Below are 13,728 nucleotides of genomic sequence, written 5' to 3' on the forward strand. Positions count from 1 at the left end.
TCGGTGATTATAATCGAAGGAGGTCTACCCATACAGTCTAACCATCTCCTAAACACCCAAGTAAAGCTTACGGCGTCCTCGTGTGAAATCAAAGCGGATGCAAGTACAACAAGACTACCGTGATGATTTACACCAACAAACGGAGTAAACGGCATTTTGTACCTGCAATTTAAACATAACTATTTACCAAACTAACATTTATTTTCCAAAATAACCATTTCCTAAAACTATTCATAAATTAAAATAGAGTATTTCGAATAAAAAACCTATTCATTCCTACGTGCCCCGATCAATTTAACAAAAAGAAAAGGCGAGAATTCAATTGTTAGCTCTAATATCAATTTTATTTCGAATAGGTAACTGTTAAATAAGTCTCATACTAGTCATACCCAGCTATACTTGTACAACACGATTTTAATTACGAATCATCAATTTACGCCTCGATAAAATTTGTCAAAAATTAGGTGGAATAAAAGAAATTAACGGGGATGATAATGTTACCTGTTACAAAGGAACGTAGCGTCATATGAAATCGCATCACCAAATACCTTTGCCATAGCCCTGCAACGTCCATCGGCCCAAAATACATTAACCAACATCCCTTTTGAATCCGTCTGGATTGCATAGTAAAAATCGGGATCGATTTCTTTCAACTTAATAAATCTTTCTTCAAGAGCGTTAGCATCACCTTGAATTCTAAAGCGTCGTCGTTCTTGATTGAGCATGTTCCTCAAATCACGCTCAATGACTGTTAAATTCGCGTGACCACCGACTTCTCTGACCAAGGTGTTAAAGTTTTTAGCAATTGGGATACCGGCTTCATCATTCATCATGGCTCGTCTCTTAAAATATGCATCCCATACCCTATATCCGACCATATGTCGACTATTTTTAGGATTGAGATCATCATGATTGTGGTCCAATATAACCTTCTTGATGACCATGAAATCATCAAGTAAAGTGGCTTCTACGACACATTCGCATGGCTTAAATGAGGAGACGTCAATGTTCTTTTTCCGTGGTTTAGCCGCTCTTGTGCAACATAATCTGACTCGTTTATACATGTAGAAACGAGGCTCGCTCTTTCCCACACCATATCGCTTTACCCCTTTTTATGAATAGCATTCCAATAGTTTGCTAGTCCTGATATAAAATTGAAAGCCTTGATTATAGGCATATTGGTAACAATATGCACCAAGCTCATCACCATTAGCAAAATGCATTCCTTGTGTCGGAGGGTCAAGTTCAACATTGTCGGTGTATCCGCTTTTTAGGAACTTAGCGACCTTCTGCACATACCCCCCTTCAACAACAGGAGGTTCATGCAACTCATCTACCTCATTTTCGACGACAGTATCATCGTTGTCATTGACGTCACCCTCATCGTTGACGTCATCATCATGGTTGTAGTCATCTCCAATGTTGATAGGTTCACCATCAACACCGTCATCATATAAAAAATCATCTAAGCTAAAGTTGTCAAAGCTAACAACCTCCTCTTGATCATCCTCATCCAGTTGAACTTCGACGTTATTAACAACGTCCTCTTGATCATCCCCGTCCTGTTGATCTTCAACGTTATTATGAACATCTTCTAAACTGATATTGTCAAGATCGTCTTCCCAAGGCAAAGGCACATTAAGATCAAGCTCATCATCTTCCCCAGGCAAATTAAGATCAAAATCCATCTTCAATTACTAATGCTTGTGTTTTTCTTAAAAAAAATATCTCTTTGTTTTTTTGTTAATACTTCAACGTTGATAGGAGAAAATAAAAATAATTATACCAAAAAAATCTCAACAAAAAGATATGATTTAGAAAACGGTATTCAAAATTATACTCGTATGATTTAAGAATAAATTTAAATAAATAAATTTAATTGTATCAAATAAAAGATTCTTATAATCATTTAGTTACCAAAAAAAATATAATATGAAAATAAAACATAAAAGGAAACAATAAAAGGCGAATATTTAGGGCAATATAATAGGAAAATTTGACTATTTTATGAATTAAGATTATTTAACACTATATAATAAAATAAAATTGATTATTAGATGTGTCTTGATACCCCTTGCTTAAATGGTTAAACACCCTTCTAATGCACAATGCATCTCGTGTTCGATTCTTATTAACAACATTTTTTGGTTTTTGTATTCTTTTTACCACTTTTTTTCCCCCAAATTGCACGAATTAGGGTTCATCACGAATTAGGGTTCATCAATCATTAATGATAACAAATATCAAATTACATACTAGATCAATTTCACCTATTTAATTACGGTTCATAATCATTTGATTACTCGAATTAGTGCTAAATTTTTGCACCTATTGACGAATTAGGGTTCATCAAATCGCATTCAAGTTCAAAAAAAAATCACGAATTGAATTAGGGATGGTATTTCGATTTTGATTATTGTATATGAAATATTAATCAATTTAACACTAGGTGTACAAATTTAGAAAACTAAATCAATTTAACATTAGGGTTCCAATAATTGATTATTCGGATAAAAATTAGGGTTCCAATAATTAGGGGTTTTTCGAAAAATTATGCAACCATAAAAAATGGTGAATAAATTCTCATAATGTTTACGAAAATAAAGAAAACTAAATTGAAAATTTAGAAAACTAAATCAAATATAACAAACATAACCATAAATAATGTTAACTAAGTGTAGTTAACTAATTAACTATATATGTAAAATGACTAACCTAGCCCTAAACTAATCTAACCTAATTTACCACGGTTAGCCACGTGTCAAGCCACCATTGGTTTGTGTACAAATTTTTTGTACACTATGTGTATCTGTATCATCTTCCCTGTGAACAGCATACACAATCACTGGACTGATCAGGTGGTCAACCATTGAAGTTGTCTAACGCCTAATTCATGTTTATATTCCATATTGCCACTATAATTGCATTGTTATTATAGAGCTGGAAATAAAAGAGAACAAATTTTTTTATCTGAATTCTATTCGAAATTCAAATTTAAAAATCCGAATATTAGTTAAATTGGATATTCAATCCCTTTTTTCCGGTTAAGTTAGATGAGATCTGGATTGGAACAATATAAAAGCGGATATCCGGATAATCTATTTTTTAAAATAAAAAAAAAATAATGAAAAGAAACGAAAAACAGGCAAAATAGTGTAAGGATATATATACTAAATTTGAAATATCAATACTATATATTAAATCCAGAAACCAAGGGACTTCAATGTAATTAAAGAAAGTTATACAAATTAATTATACTATATAGTTTTAAATCAATAGCACCGTGTGATCAATACTATATATTAAATCCAGAAACCAAGGGACTTCAATGTAATTAAAGAAAGTTATACAAATTAATTATACTATATGGTTTTAAATCAATAGCACCGTGTGATGGACCCGATTTAGGGATCTAAAAGCAAATATTATATAGTTTGGGTTAAAATTAAATTATATAGAAACTTTGGTAATTTTTCTAAACATGGTCAATTTCAAGGAGACTAAAAGAAATAAGATGCATGGTAATTTTCCTAAATATTTATAGAAGACTAGAAGATGGTCAATTTCCTTAAAATAAAATAATTAATTAGTATAAACATGCACACTTATGGTATTAGTTATTATCATCATAAAATTATATATTAAATTTAAAATCTATGCAATTTTATTAAATTTTATAGTTTATTAGATGTATAGAGATGTTAATTATTTAACATACAAAAATATAATAAGTAGGTTATAAATAGTTCAAGTTAGATTCCATAATATATAATATTGCATAATTCTTTCGATTTGATTTAATGCATATATGTAATATATTTATATAAATATATAATCATCTTAAAATTGCATGCCTAAGTAGTAAAAGTAATTTCGTCAGTAAAGAAAAGAATTGTAGTAACATTAGATATAGTTATATGATAGTAGTCACTCATTTGAATAGTAAAAGTAACAATATTATCAACGAGATTAGTGAGAGTGCTAGAAACAACAACGGGGTAGTGAAACAAAATATTAATGCGGCAATAGTGAAAGTAACAATAATTCCGGCGGGAGTAGTGAAATTATCAATATTAATGCGGCAGTAGTGACAGTAACAATAATTACGGCGGGAGTAGTGAAAGTAATAATGATTACAGACAGGTAGTGAAATGTTATTACTATTGTTTCATTAATAAGAGTAAAATATTAATAGCGGGAGTAGTGAATTTGTCTCAAAATTTATTTCATCGTAATTTTAGGATATGTTATAAAAAATATATTAATGATAAATTTATGGGTTATGCAACTTTAAGTAATTTTATTTAATGAAAAAAAAAATTTAATAGTAAGTAGAGGTAGCCCGGGCGAAGCCGGTCACCAATACTAGTATAGTAGTATATACTAAATTTGAAACTTTATATTAAGTGTTTAGATTTGTACTTTGAGGAATTATTGTGCGATCCCGACTTATTGGCGTTATCGTGTAGACGAGTCAGTTTTTTAAGCGGTGAAAGAAAAAATGCGAAATGCATAATGAGATACTGAATTGTCTGTGAGTGTATTTTGTATTAAACTTGATCGGATCTGTATCTTGAAATCTGGATATCCATATTTCAGAAACCAAAATATAGGATATCCGGATTATTCGAATTCGGACCTGGACTCTCAAAGGGGTATTTTAAAACAGGAACAATTCCGAATGGGATATTCGGTTTTTCTCCCTCCTAATTGTTAATAACAACTTAATCAGAATTAACTCCATTTAACGAGAATTCAAAATGTTCTTGAGTTTAAAGCTGAGGCAATGTTGATAAGTGTATTTATTCATATACCACATCTAGTATAATCCCAAAATTTTTAAAATTTTAAACAAAATATTTATAAATTCAATTAAATTTAATATAATTACACAATACTCGTATTCAATTTGTTATATAATTCTCTTTTATTTTTCCTAAAAATCCCTCCGTTTGTGATTTCATGGTAGAGAAATGGACAGGAAATCTAAAACTTGGTACTGAGTATACAATTAGCAGCGCAGGCCAGCAAAGTACTAGAGGGAAAAATACTACGTGCGGGGTAAAATGACAGCTAGTCAAGTTGATTTTGAGACAGGTGAATCAGGAGATGCCACGTGTCTAACGCAGGCGAGAGTTTCAGGAAAGAAGTCGTGGTCAGCATGAAAGCTGTCTTCGTCGTTTCTTTCTGTGTATTTTAACAGACTTACTCGCATGTTACTCTGTCCACGATCAAATTTTGTGTCAAGGGAATAAAATCTACGACAGGACTTATTTTTTGATTAATTAATTATCGTCTTTTAAAGACAATCATTATCGTCTTAAAGTTTTAAGACGGATATGGCTCTCACACAAATGCGAGTGGGAAGCAAGTGGGTATATCCATTTCCCACCCACTTGCCTCCCACTTGCGTTTTACAGAAAGCCACTATCCGTCTTAAGTTTTAAGACGGATAATGACTTTGATCAAACAAGTTAATTTGTGATTAATTAATTCATTCATTATTTCGTTCATTCCTGATTCGCCAACCTCAATTACACTTGGACTCTGCTGGAACTATATTAATCCGCCCCAAATGACGGAGATGTTACGTACACTCGCCTGCCGTTTCAAATCATCAGTTGTCATTTTAAATGATTCAAATCGACTAACCTTATTGGAGTATATTGACGGTATGTCGGTATTGGGATGTACCGACAGAGATAAGGCATACGCGGAATATGAAGGAAGATTTTAATGTCCCTTCATTAATCAATGTATCCCTAGCTGCAAATATAACTACCTTTGTATTATGTAGTACTCCGTATAAAAATAGAACATTGCTGTAAACAAAGATAATGCAATTCATTAATAATAATAATTACACTTATATAATTTATATTTGTGTAATTTATCAAATCTGAAAGTACATTACTACATTAGGATGGGAAGTTTTATACGGTACATTCAAAACTTATACGGAGTACATCATTTTTGGGAATGACAATGGATCGGGTGAGCCTTCGTTCTTTAAAATCTCATCTAAGCCGTCCATCATCCATGAAATTGATCATTCGTCATCTACCCATTCATCATTCGCAGATGAGCCTTCATACGTCATCCATCCATCGCTTTAAAACCTCATCTAACTCGTCCGTCATCCATGAAATTGATAATCTGTCATCTACGGACCTAATAAACGAGTCACTCGGTCCGATTTCGAATCATATTAAATCGATTCGATTTAAATCGGATTGACCTAGGTTTCAATTTAACTTCGATTTCGATCGGGTTTGTTTGATTAGCAATAGGTTTGTGATATTTTAGTCGGGTATGGTACGGGTTGGGTCAATTTCAGTTCATTTTAATTTCATATCATAATTTTCTTGAGTTTAATGTCAAAAAAATTAACTTAAATATACCTCATACTTTTCAATTTCAATGTAATTATTCAGAATACCATTAATAAAAAAAAAAAAATGAAAAACACCTGAAATATGGGCCTGAAATATGAGTGTAACTAAACATCAGTATATCACCCAACAATGGGTGTTTTGATTTGGGATGCGGCTTGGTTTAGTCGAAATATGAACTTCGTTCGAATGGGTTGTTAGTTCTTTTAACTGATTTAAATTTTATAAACTTGATTAACTGTTATCGTTGTACGTATTTGCCTTTTAATTTGTTTTTGTTTTTTTTTTTCTCGAGTGATTTATAAATTTTCATCACATTTCATTCAAAAAAAGTTTGGTATACATTTAAGATTTTGAGTATGGATCCAGTAGAAAGAATGAAACAAAAGTGAAGTTTTTATAAATATATTTTCCTTTATTTTTAGCATAATATGTTCGTTCCATTAAGCAACTCTATGTCTCTATCGAAACAATTTGACTAACAAAATCAAAAAATGCATGATTTTTCAGTTAAGTTTTTATAAATACCCATAGGCCATACCAACGGCTATTCTCCTAAAATAGAATTCAAAAACTATTCGTCATATTATAAACAGTATGATCCTAAAATAAACTTAATACTTTATACGGAGTACTTTGTAAATTGTATAAAAAAGTCTAATCAAACTTGGCAAATGGGTCAAATCGGACTAAGTCGGGTCATTTTGGAATTACATGTACTTAGTTCAAATTATTTGTTATGACTAGTCATTTCGGGTTCCGACCATTTTTAGGTGCATTCTCAGCATTTTATTTAGGCATAATACCTAATTAGTAATTTAGTATGCGACAATAAACATTCAGATTTAATTTAGTCAATCCATATTGCAGGCCAAACTCAAATCCTATCCATGGGTGCGGATTTAGCGAATCAAATTGTTTGGATCGGGTCAGTTTTATCAGGTTGACCGCAACCCAATCCGATCCCAAATTCAAATTCAGCTGTGTACAAATCGAGTTTGGGTCAATTTTTCCATAGCTATCTCCAATCCGATCCAATCCAATCCCCGACCAAACCTCGACTTTAATAATTATCCTAAACCCCAGTCCCCAGGCTCTTTAGGACCCGTTGTGAAATGGTCCATATGAATGAATATGTCGAGTTGAAATTGGAAATAGGGATGTCCTACTAACTCCCTCCCAAATTAGTAGCCGGCAATCCATTTCTGACAGACTGTTCCCTCCCTCTCTTCTGCTGTCATACCTATCCCTTTCTTCCTTATTAATATCCCCCTCCTCTCCTACCTCCTTTCCACCATTATCATTCCTATTTCTCTCTCAAATATTCCCACAAAATACACCCAAAAAATAATAAAAAATAAATAACAAAAAATTCAAAAATATATTCATCCATGGCTGAAGAAACCAAGAAGCCAGAACCCACTGTAGCTGTACCTGCACCAACACAAGTACCCGTACCAGAAGCCGAGAAAACCCCGGCAACATCATCGGAGAAGCACGTCTCCGCTTCCCTGCCTGAGGCGGAGAAGTCGGTAGTCGCGTCTGAAACGACAGAGGTAGCAGCAGTTGAGGTTCCAGAGGAAACCGTTGTCGACGACGAGAAGAAGATCACTCAATCCGTCTCTTTTAAGGAAGAGACTAATGTCGTTTCTGAACTTCCTGAGTATCAGAGGAAAGCTCTTGATGAGCTTAAGAAACTCATCACTGACGCTTGCGCTAAGCGCGAATTCTCTGCTCCTCCTCCTCCTCCCGCTCCTGTTGCTGTCGTAGAGGAAACTCCTGCACCAACGGCCGAAGTCACGGCTGCGGTCGAGGAGAAAGTCGAAGAGGTTGCGAAACCTGTCGAGGAGACCTCGAAGAAAACTGAAGAGGTTGCTAAACCTGTCGAAGAGGCCTCGAAGAAACCTGTCGAGGAGGGTTCGAAGAAAATTGAAGAGGTTGCGAAACCTGTCGAGGAGACTTCGAAGAAAATCGAGGAGGTTCCTAAGCCTGTCGAGGAGTCCTCAAAGAAGATCGACGAGGTTGTAAAACCGGTCGAGGCAGAGGAGAAAACAGTAGAAGCAATCAAAGAGACAATAATCGAAGTATCAACAGAGGCTGAACCGGTCGCGGTTGAACCGATACCTGAAGAACCAATCGAACCAGAGGAGGTATCAATATGGGGAATTCCACTACTAGCTGACGAGCGTAGCGACGTCATCCTACTAAAATTCCTAAGAGCAAGAGACTTCAAGGTAAAGGAAGCCTTCACCATGATCCGAAACACGGTTCGCTGGCGTAAGGAGTTGGGTGTCGACGAGCTGCTAGACCAAGACCTCGGCGACGCGTACCAGAAGGTGTTGTTTACCCATGGGGTTGATAAGGAAGGAAGGGTGGTTTGTTACAATGTGTTTGGTGAGTTTCAGGATAAGGAATTCTATAACAACTCATTTGGAGATGCTGAAAAGAGGGACAAGTTGTTCAAATGGCTTGTGCAGTTTGTTGAGAAGATTGTTAGAGGACTTGACTTTAGTCCTAAGGGTGTTAATTCCTTTGTTTTGGTTAATGATCTTAAGAATTTCCCTGGTTTTGGTAAGAGGGATGTTTCTAAGATCATTGATAAGTTTTTGGTTGTTCTTCAAGATAATTATCCTGAATTCGTCGCTAAACAGGTATTTTCATCTTCCGTTTCGTTTTTATGTTCATTTATTCTTTTGGTTATGTTTTAATGCTAATTTTCGTTAAAGGAAATGTGAGATAGCGTCATTTGATAGTACTGAATTTCCTCTCACACTCTCTGCATATTCCGCGATTATGCATGGTTAATTAGGCTGCCGTATGCCTATATATGTAATCTTTATTCCGCTAATATAAGAGAACCCCTGGAATATTGGGATAATTGTAACGTCCTAGTCTTAATGATATTGATCTTATCTAACTCGCATATTTAATCATAAAACTATTGAAACCTAGGATGATTGGGAAGTATAGTATGGTAATATTCAAATATCTTAGAATATGAAATTGATAAAGATGAAGTCTTTTTCATTAATTTTGATTTATTTGTTTTGTATTAGTTGTGCATCAACACTTCATGGTGGTACGTGGCCTACTACTGGATTTACTTGACCGTGTTCACCCCAAGAAGTAAAAGCAAGTTTGTGTTTGCTAGTCCATCTAAGACTCCAGAGACTTTATTCAAGTCAGTAACTCTTTCTTAATTACCTTCTACTCCCTCCATCCCGATTATTTGTTTACCTCCTTAAATATAATTTATAAGGAGTATTTTAATTTTTAATAAAAGATAAACAAGTGATCAGGATGAAGGAAGTACATTTTTAACCATGTTACTCCTTTCTTTATCTAGTTTATTGATTAAGGTCGGTTGTTTGGATGATGAATTATTATTACAGGTATATAGCTCCTGAACATGTGCCAGTTCAATATGGTGGGCACAGTAAAACTGGTGAAACTGAGTTCACCTCTGCTGATTCTATCACTGAAGTTACCATCAAGCCTAACTCCATTTACCCTATTGAATTTGCCTTTTCTGAGGTAATTACTCTCAATTTTACTTACATAGGATTCTAAATGTCTAATGTTTTGTGAGCCGTACCTTATCGATTACTAGGATTCTAAATGTCTATAGTCTTGTACTTCCTCCATTCAACTCCACTCTACCTATTTCATTTTTGTACACTATTCACAATTGTGTATTCAATTTCGATTTTCTCTCAATACGTAAGTGGAAATATATTTATGTGGGATCTTATTTTATTCGTCTTTACGAATACATTAAAAATATCTAACTTTTATAATTTTTGAAAATACGTAGCTAACGATATTTAGCGCGTAAAACACGCTTTGGCAAACGTGAAAAAGGAAAGTGGTAGAGTGGAGTTGAATGGAGGAAGTATGACGTAGTAGTTTATCCATTATTGAGTAATATTATTATTCAGGACTTAGTTCAAAATTGATGGTTCAATGGATTTAATATATTTGTATTAATAATTGCGTAAAACTGTAGGCCACCGAAGTGATATGGGAGCTAAGAGTAATAGGATGGGATGTAAACTATGGAGCTGAATTCGTACCAGCGAAGGAAGGAGGATACACTCTGAACATATCAAAGCCAAAGAAGGTGGCATCAACGGAAGAGCCCGTAATTGTCGACACATTCAAGGTGACTGAGGCCGGTAAAGTCGTAATCACTATCGACAACCAAAGTTCTAAGAAGAAGAAGCTCCTTTACCGGTCCAAGGTCAAGGCATAGGCTCTACTTATGTTATCATCCTAAGAATTATGGATCTTAGTCCAAATGTCTACATTCATTCAGAAACATTGTAAAATTTGATGTTTATTATTTTTTTGGGATTTTATTTATTAATTTGTTTGTATTATTTATTTTTGTATGGCTGGGAATTTGATCTTGTTTGTCCTGGGGTGCTTGTTTGATCAATTTGAGAGGACATATACAGAAAAACAAGAGGGTGCAGAGTGTGTGTAATTGATACTCTTTTTGTCTGTATATTCTGTCTAATTTATTCCATTATTATGGTTGGGTTCGTTTGAGCACTTCTGCTAATGCTTGCAAATGTATTTTTTTTTTTTTTTTTTTTTTTTTTTATTTATTTTTTTATTTTTTTTTAAGCATAAAGGGAGTTATAAGGACAAATTAATGTCGACGAGCTTTAACTCAGGACCTTAGGTATTACATCTAACTCATACTTTATCAACTACGTTTACTGATCTGAAACCTAATTTGTTAATGTAACAAAAGACATACCTTTTGAGTCGGATCAACGTTGTGTTTCATACCTACAAATTAATTTCGATGGCTACAAAGATTTATTGGTCCATTATGTGGTCGGCCATAATTTCAGTCATAATCCTAGTCTTAATGACCAAAAATCTAGCTGATAGAAGGTTCCAATAATCGGCATCATTAACTACCGTTTGCATTTCGAATTTCAATAGTAAATATAAAGTTCCAAATGGGGAAAATGAGTTTGATATCACCCTTTCACATCCAGCATGTAAAAACCTTGAAAATGATATATTCTACATAAAACACGATTAGTTAATAGGTCGAGATTTTGTACCACCCGGCGCACTTATATCAAAATTCCTCATTTTCGGTGGCAACTAATACCTATCATTGCATTGATTTAATTTAAAAGATTAACAGGGACTATCTTTGATTTCTATTGTTCCATTGAGTAGAGGAATCTTTAGCATGTGGCCAACTTTGATGTAGGACACCCATGTTTTGTATAATTAATTAACTCATGTGTTTGGTAAAGCCCTACATTTCTAGGGGCGTGACAATCATTCTCATGGATTTAATTACTGTCCTTTGCGTTTTAATTTCAAACCCCCAGGCGTTTCAATTTTGAAATTTTGTCGAGGCAAAACCCCATTGTTTACTAGGGGAATGTACTGTCTTTTTACTGTATCTTTTTAAATTTTGTTTTACGGATAATGCACGCGGTGCCCTTGAGGTTTGAGATTTTGCCCGAAATACCTAATTTTTTGATCCGGAAAACTTTAAGAGACAATAACTCGTGTTTACATTTCAGAAAGTGAGTTTTTTTTTTTTTTTTTTTCAAATTGATCATCTTTTTGAGATCTACGACTTGAAAAAAAAAATTGTCGAGTTTGGAATTCGTGACCAAGAGATATGGTCACTCAAAGTTTGTTCGGTCAAAAAAACTTTGACATACAAAAACTCATAGCCAGAGGATCCAAATACGACAATTTTTTTTTTCAAATCGTAGTTCTCGGAAAGATGATCGATTTGGAAAAAAAAATTATCACTTTCTGAACTCATAAACACGAGTTATTGCCTCTTAAAGTTTTCCGGATAAAAAATTTGGGTATATCGGGCTGATGGGGCATATTCTGCACCCGCTGACCGAGTCAACATATTGAGCAAGGTCAAAGATATCCACAGCAAGTCAACGACTTAGACAACGGACTAGCCGATGCAAATACCCATCTACTGTTAGCTCGGGTCTTGGCATGGCAACTCACAAATGGGCACACATCCGCGTACTCATATCCAAGACCCCTCGGCGGTGAGTCAACATAGCCCGCCGGCCTGCCATAGGTCCCTCGGCCGAGGGGTAGATCGCTCTTTCCACCGCATAGCCACTTGGCCACTTGGCCACCACGACAAAAGGTGAAGCGCTATAAATACTCCTCAATCTTCATTGAGGAAAGGATCCCACAATCGAACCTAAATACACTATTCATCCTGAATATCTTCCTTATCTCTCTACAATACATACCTAGCCAAGTTACACAACTTAATCCCTTGAGTTTACATCGACTTGAGCGTCGGAGTGAGTACGCGGCACAAAGCCAAAGCCCCTCGCCTGCTTCATTGTTGCAGGAGAGGCCGAGAGGAACGATAGAGACAAGAAGGGTTCAACTCAAGACATTATTCTACAAGCCACGGGTGGTAACGATACTTGCTCTGAAATTACACCCGGAACAGTTTCCATGTTATTTACGTTTTATGACTATAAATTACATATGAAACTTGCGTTATAGTCCTACAATTAAAGGGTAGTATACGGATATTAACCCACAAGTGGTATACAAACAAGACATGACAAAAGTCAAGTTATCTAAACAACATTTGTGTGCTAGGTGACCCCACTTGGAGCAAATCCTTGTAAAATTGAGTCTTATTTAGAATGCATATATCTTATTTAGAATGCACATATCTGTTTTATTCTTAAAACAACTGACCCGAACATTACCACATAATAATAGAGAAAAATGTTTGTTAATATCTTGCCATGAAGATTATCATATCAAATGTTATTCCGTTTTAATAGTAAAACGAATATATCTAGTCTTAAATAGGAAATTGTGAATGTTTATCATACAACTTACAAATGTTAGGGCAAGTGAACTGAAAGTGTCCATAAAAGACTAAAATTAACGGAGAGCATAGAAAGAGCTTATATAGTAATTAAGGGAAATAGGGAATCCTAATTGAACTAATCCAATTTGGAACTCATTTTCCTTCTAGTATGTACTCTAGGTGTAGACTTGTAGTGCTATTTGCTTTGGTTGGTTAGTTCAATTAATGAGCTCTTAAATAAATGTATTAATCAACAAATTTAATAGATGGTACTTTAATACACTTGTGGATTGTAGATTTGTTGATACGACTTAATCATGTAGGGACAAAATGTGAAGAAACCCAAGTCCCACATATGAGGGTTGTCCCACATTAATAAAAGAGAAGAAGAATTATCACTTTATAAGGCAAGAGGTTATTCCCTCTATAGTCAATTGGTTTTAGAGTGGAACCATCTTGGGCTTATTGTATGTGAACTCTTTC

At 34.5% G+C, this 13,728-nt stretch overlaps 1 protein-coding gene across 1 annotated transcript; it reads left to right on the plus strand.

Annotated features, from left to right (window-relative positions):
• The first annotated feature begins 7,497 nt into the window (after positions 1-7,497).
• LOC141596962 (patellin-3-like) lies at positions 7,498-10,946 on the plus strand. Its single transcript, XM_074417246.1, has 4 exons — positions 7,498-9,043; positions 9,449-9,573; positions 9,785-9,926; positions 10,399-10,946. Exons 1-4 carry the CDS (start codon positions 7,784-7,786, stop codon positions 10,642-10,644), a joined length of 1,773 nt encoding a protein of 590 aa, XP_074273347.1. The 5' UTR covers positions 7,498-7,783; the 3' UTR covers positions 10,645-10,946.
• The last annotated feature ends 2,782 nt before the right edge of the window (positions 10,947-13,728 follow it).

This window comes from Silene latifolia, chromosome 8 (genome assembly GCF_048544455.1).
Source record: "Silene latifolia isolate original U9 population chromosome 8, ASM4854445v1, whole genome shotgun sequence".
NCBI lineage: Eukaryota > Viridiplantae > Streptophyta > Magnoliopsida > Caryophyllales > Caryophyllaceae > Silene > Silene latifolia.

What these genes read in the sequence shown, in the direction of transcription:
- LOC141596962 (XM_074417246.1), top strand. Translation starts at nt 7,784, where the DNA reads ATGGCTGAAGAAACCAAGAAGCCAGAACCCACTGTAGCTGTACCTGCA. An exon ending in CTGAATTCGTCGCTAAACAG is followed by an intron (nt 9,044 to 9,448) that starts GTATTTTCATCT and finishes GTTTTGTATTAG; the next exon opens with TTGTGCATCAACACTTCATG. An exon ending in ACTCCAGAGACTTTATTCAA is followed by an intron (nt 9,574 to 9,784) that starts GTCAGTAACTCT and finishes TTATTATTACAG; the next exon opens with GTATATAGCTCCTGAACATG.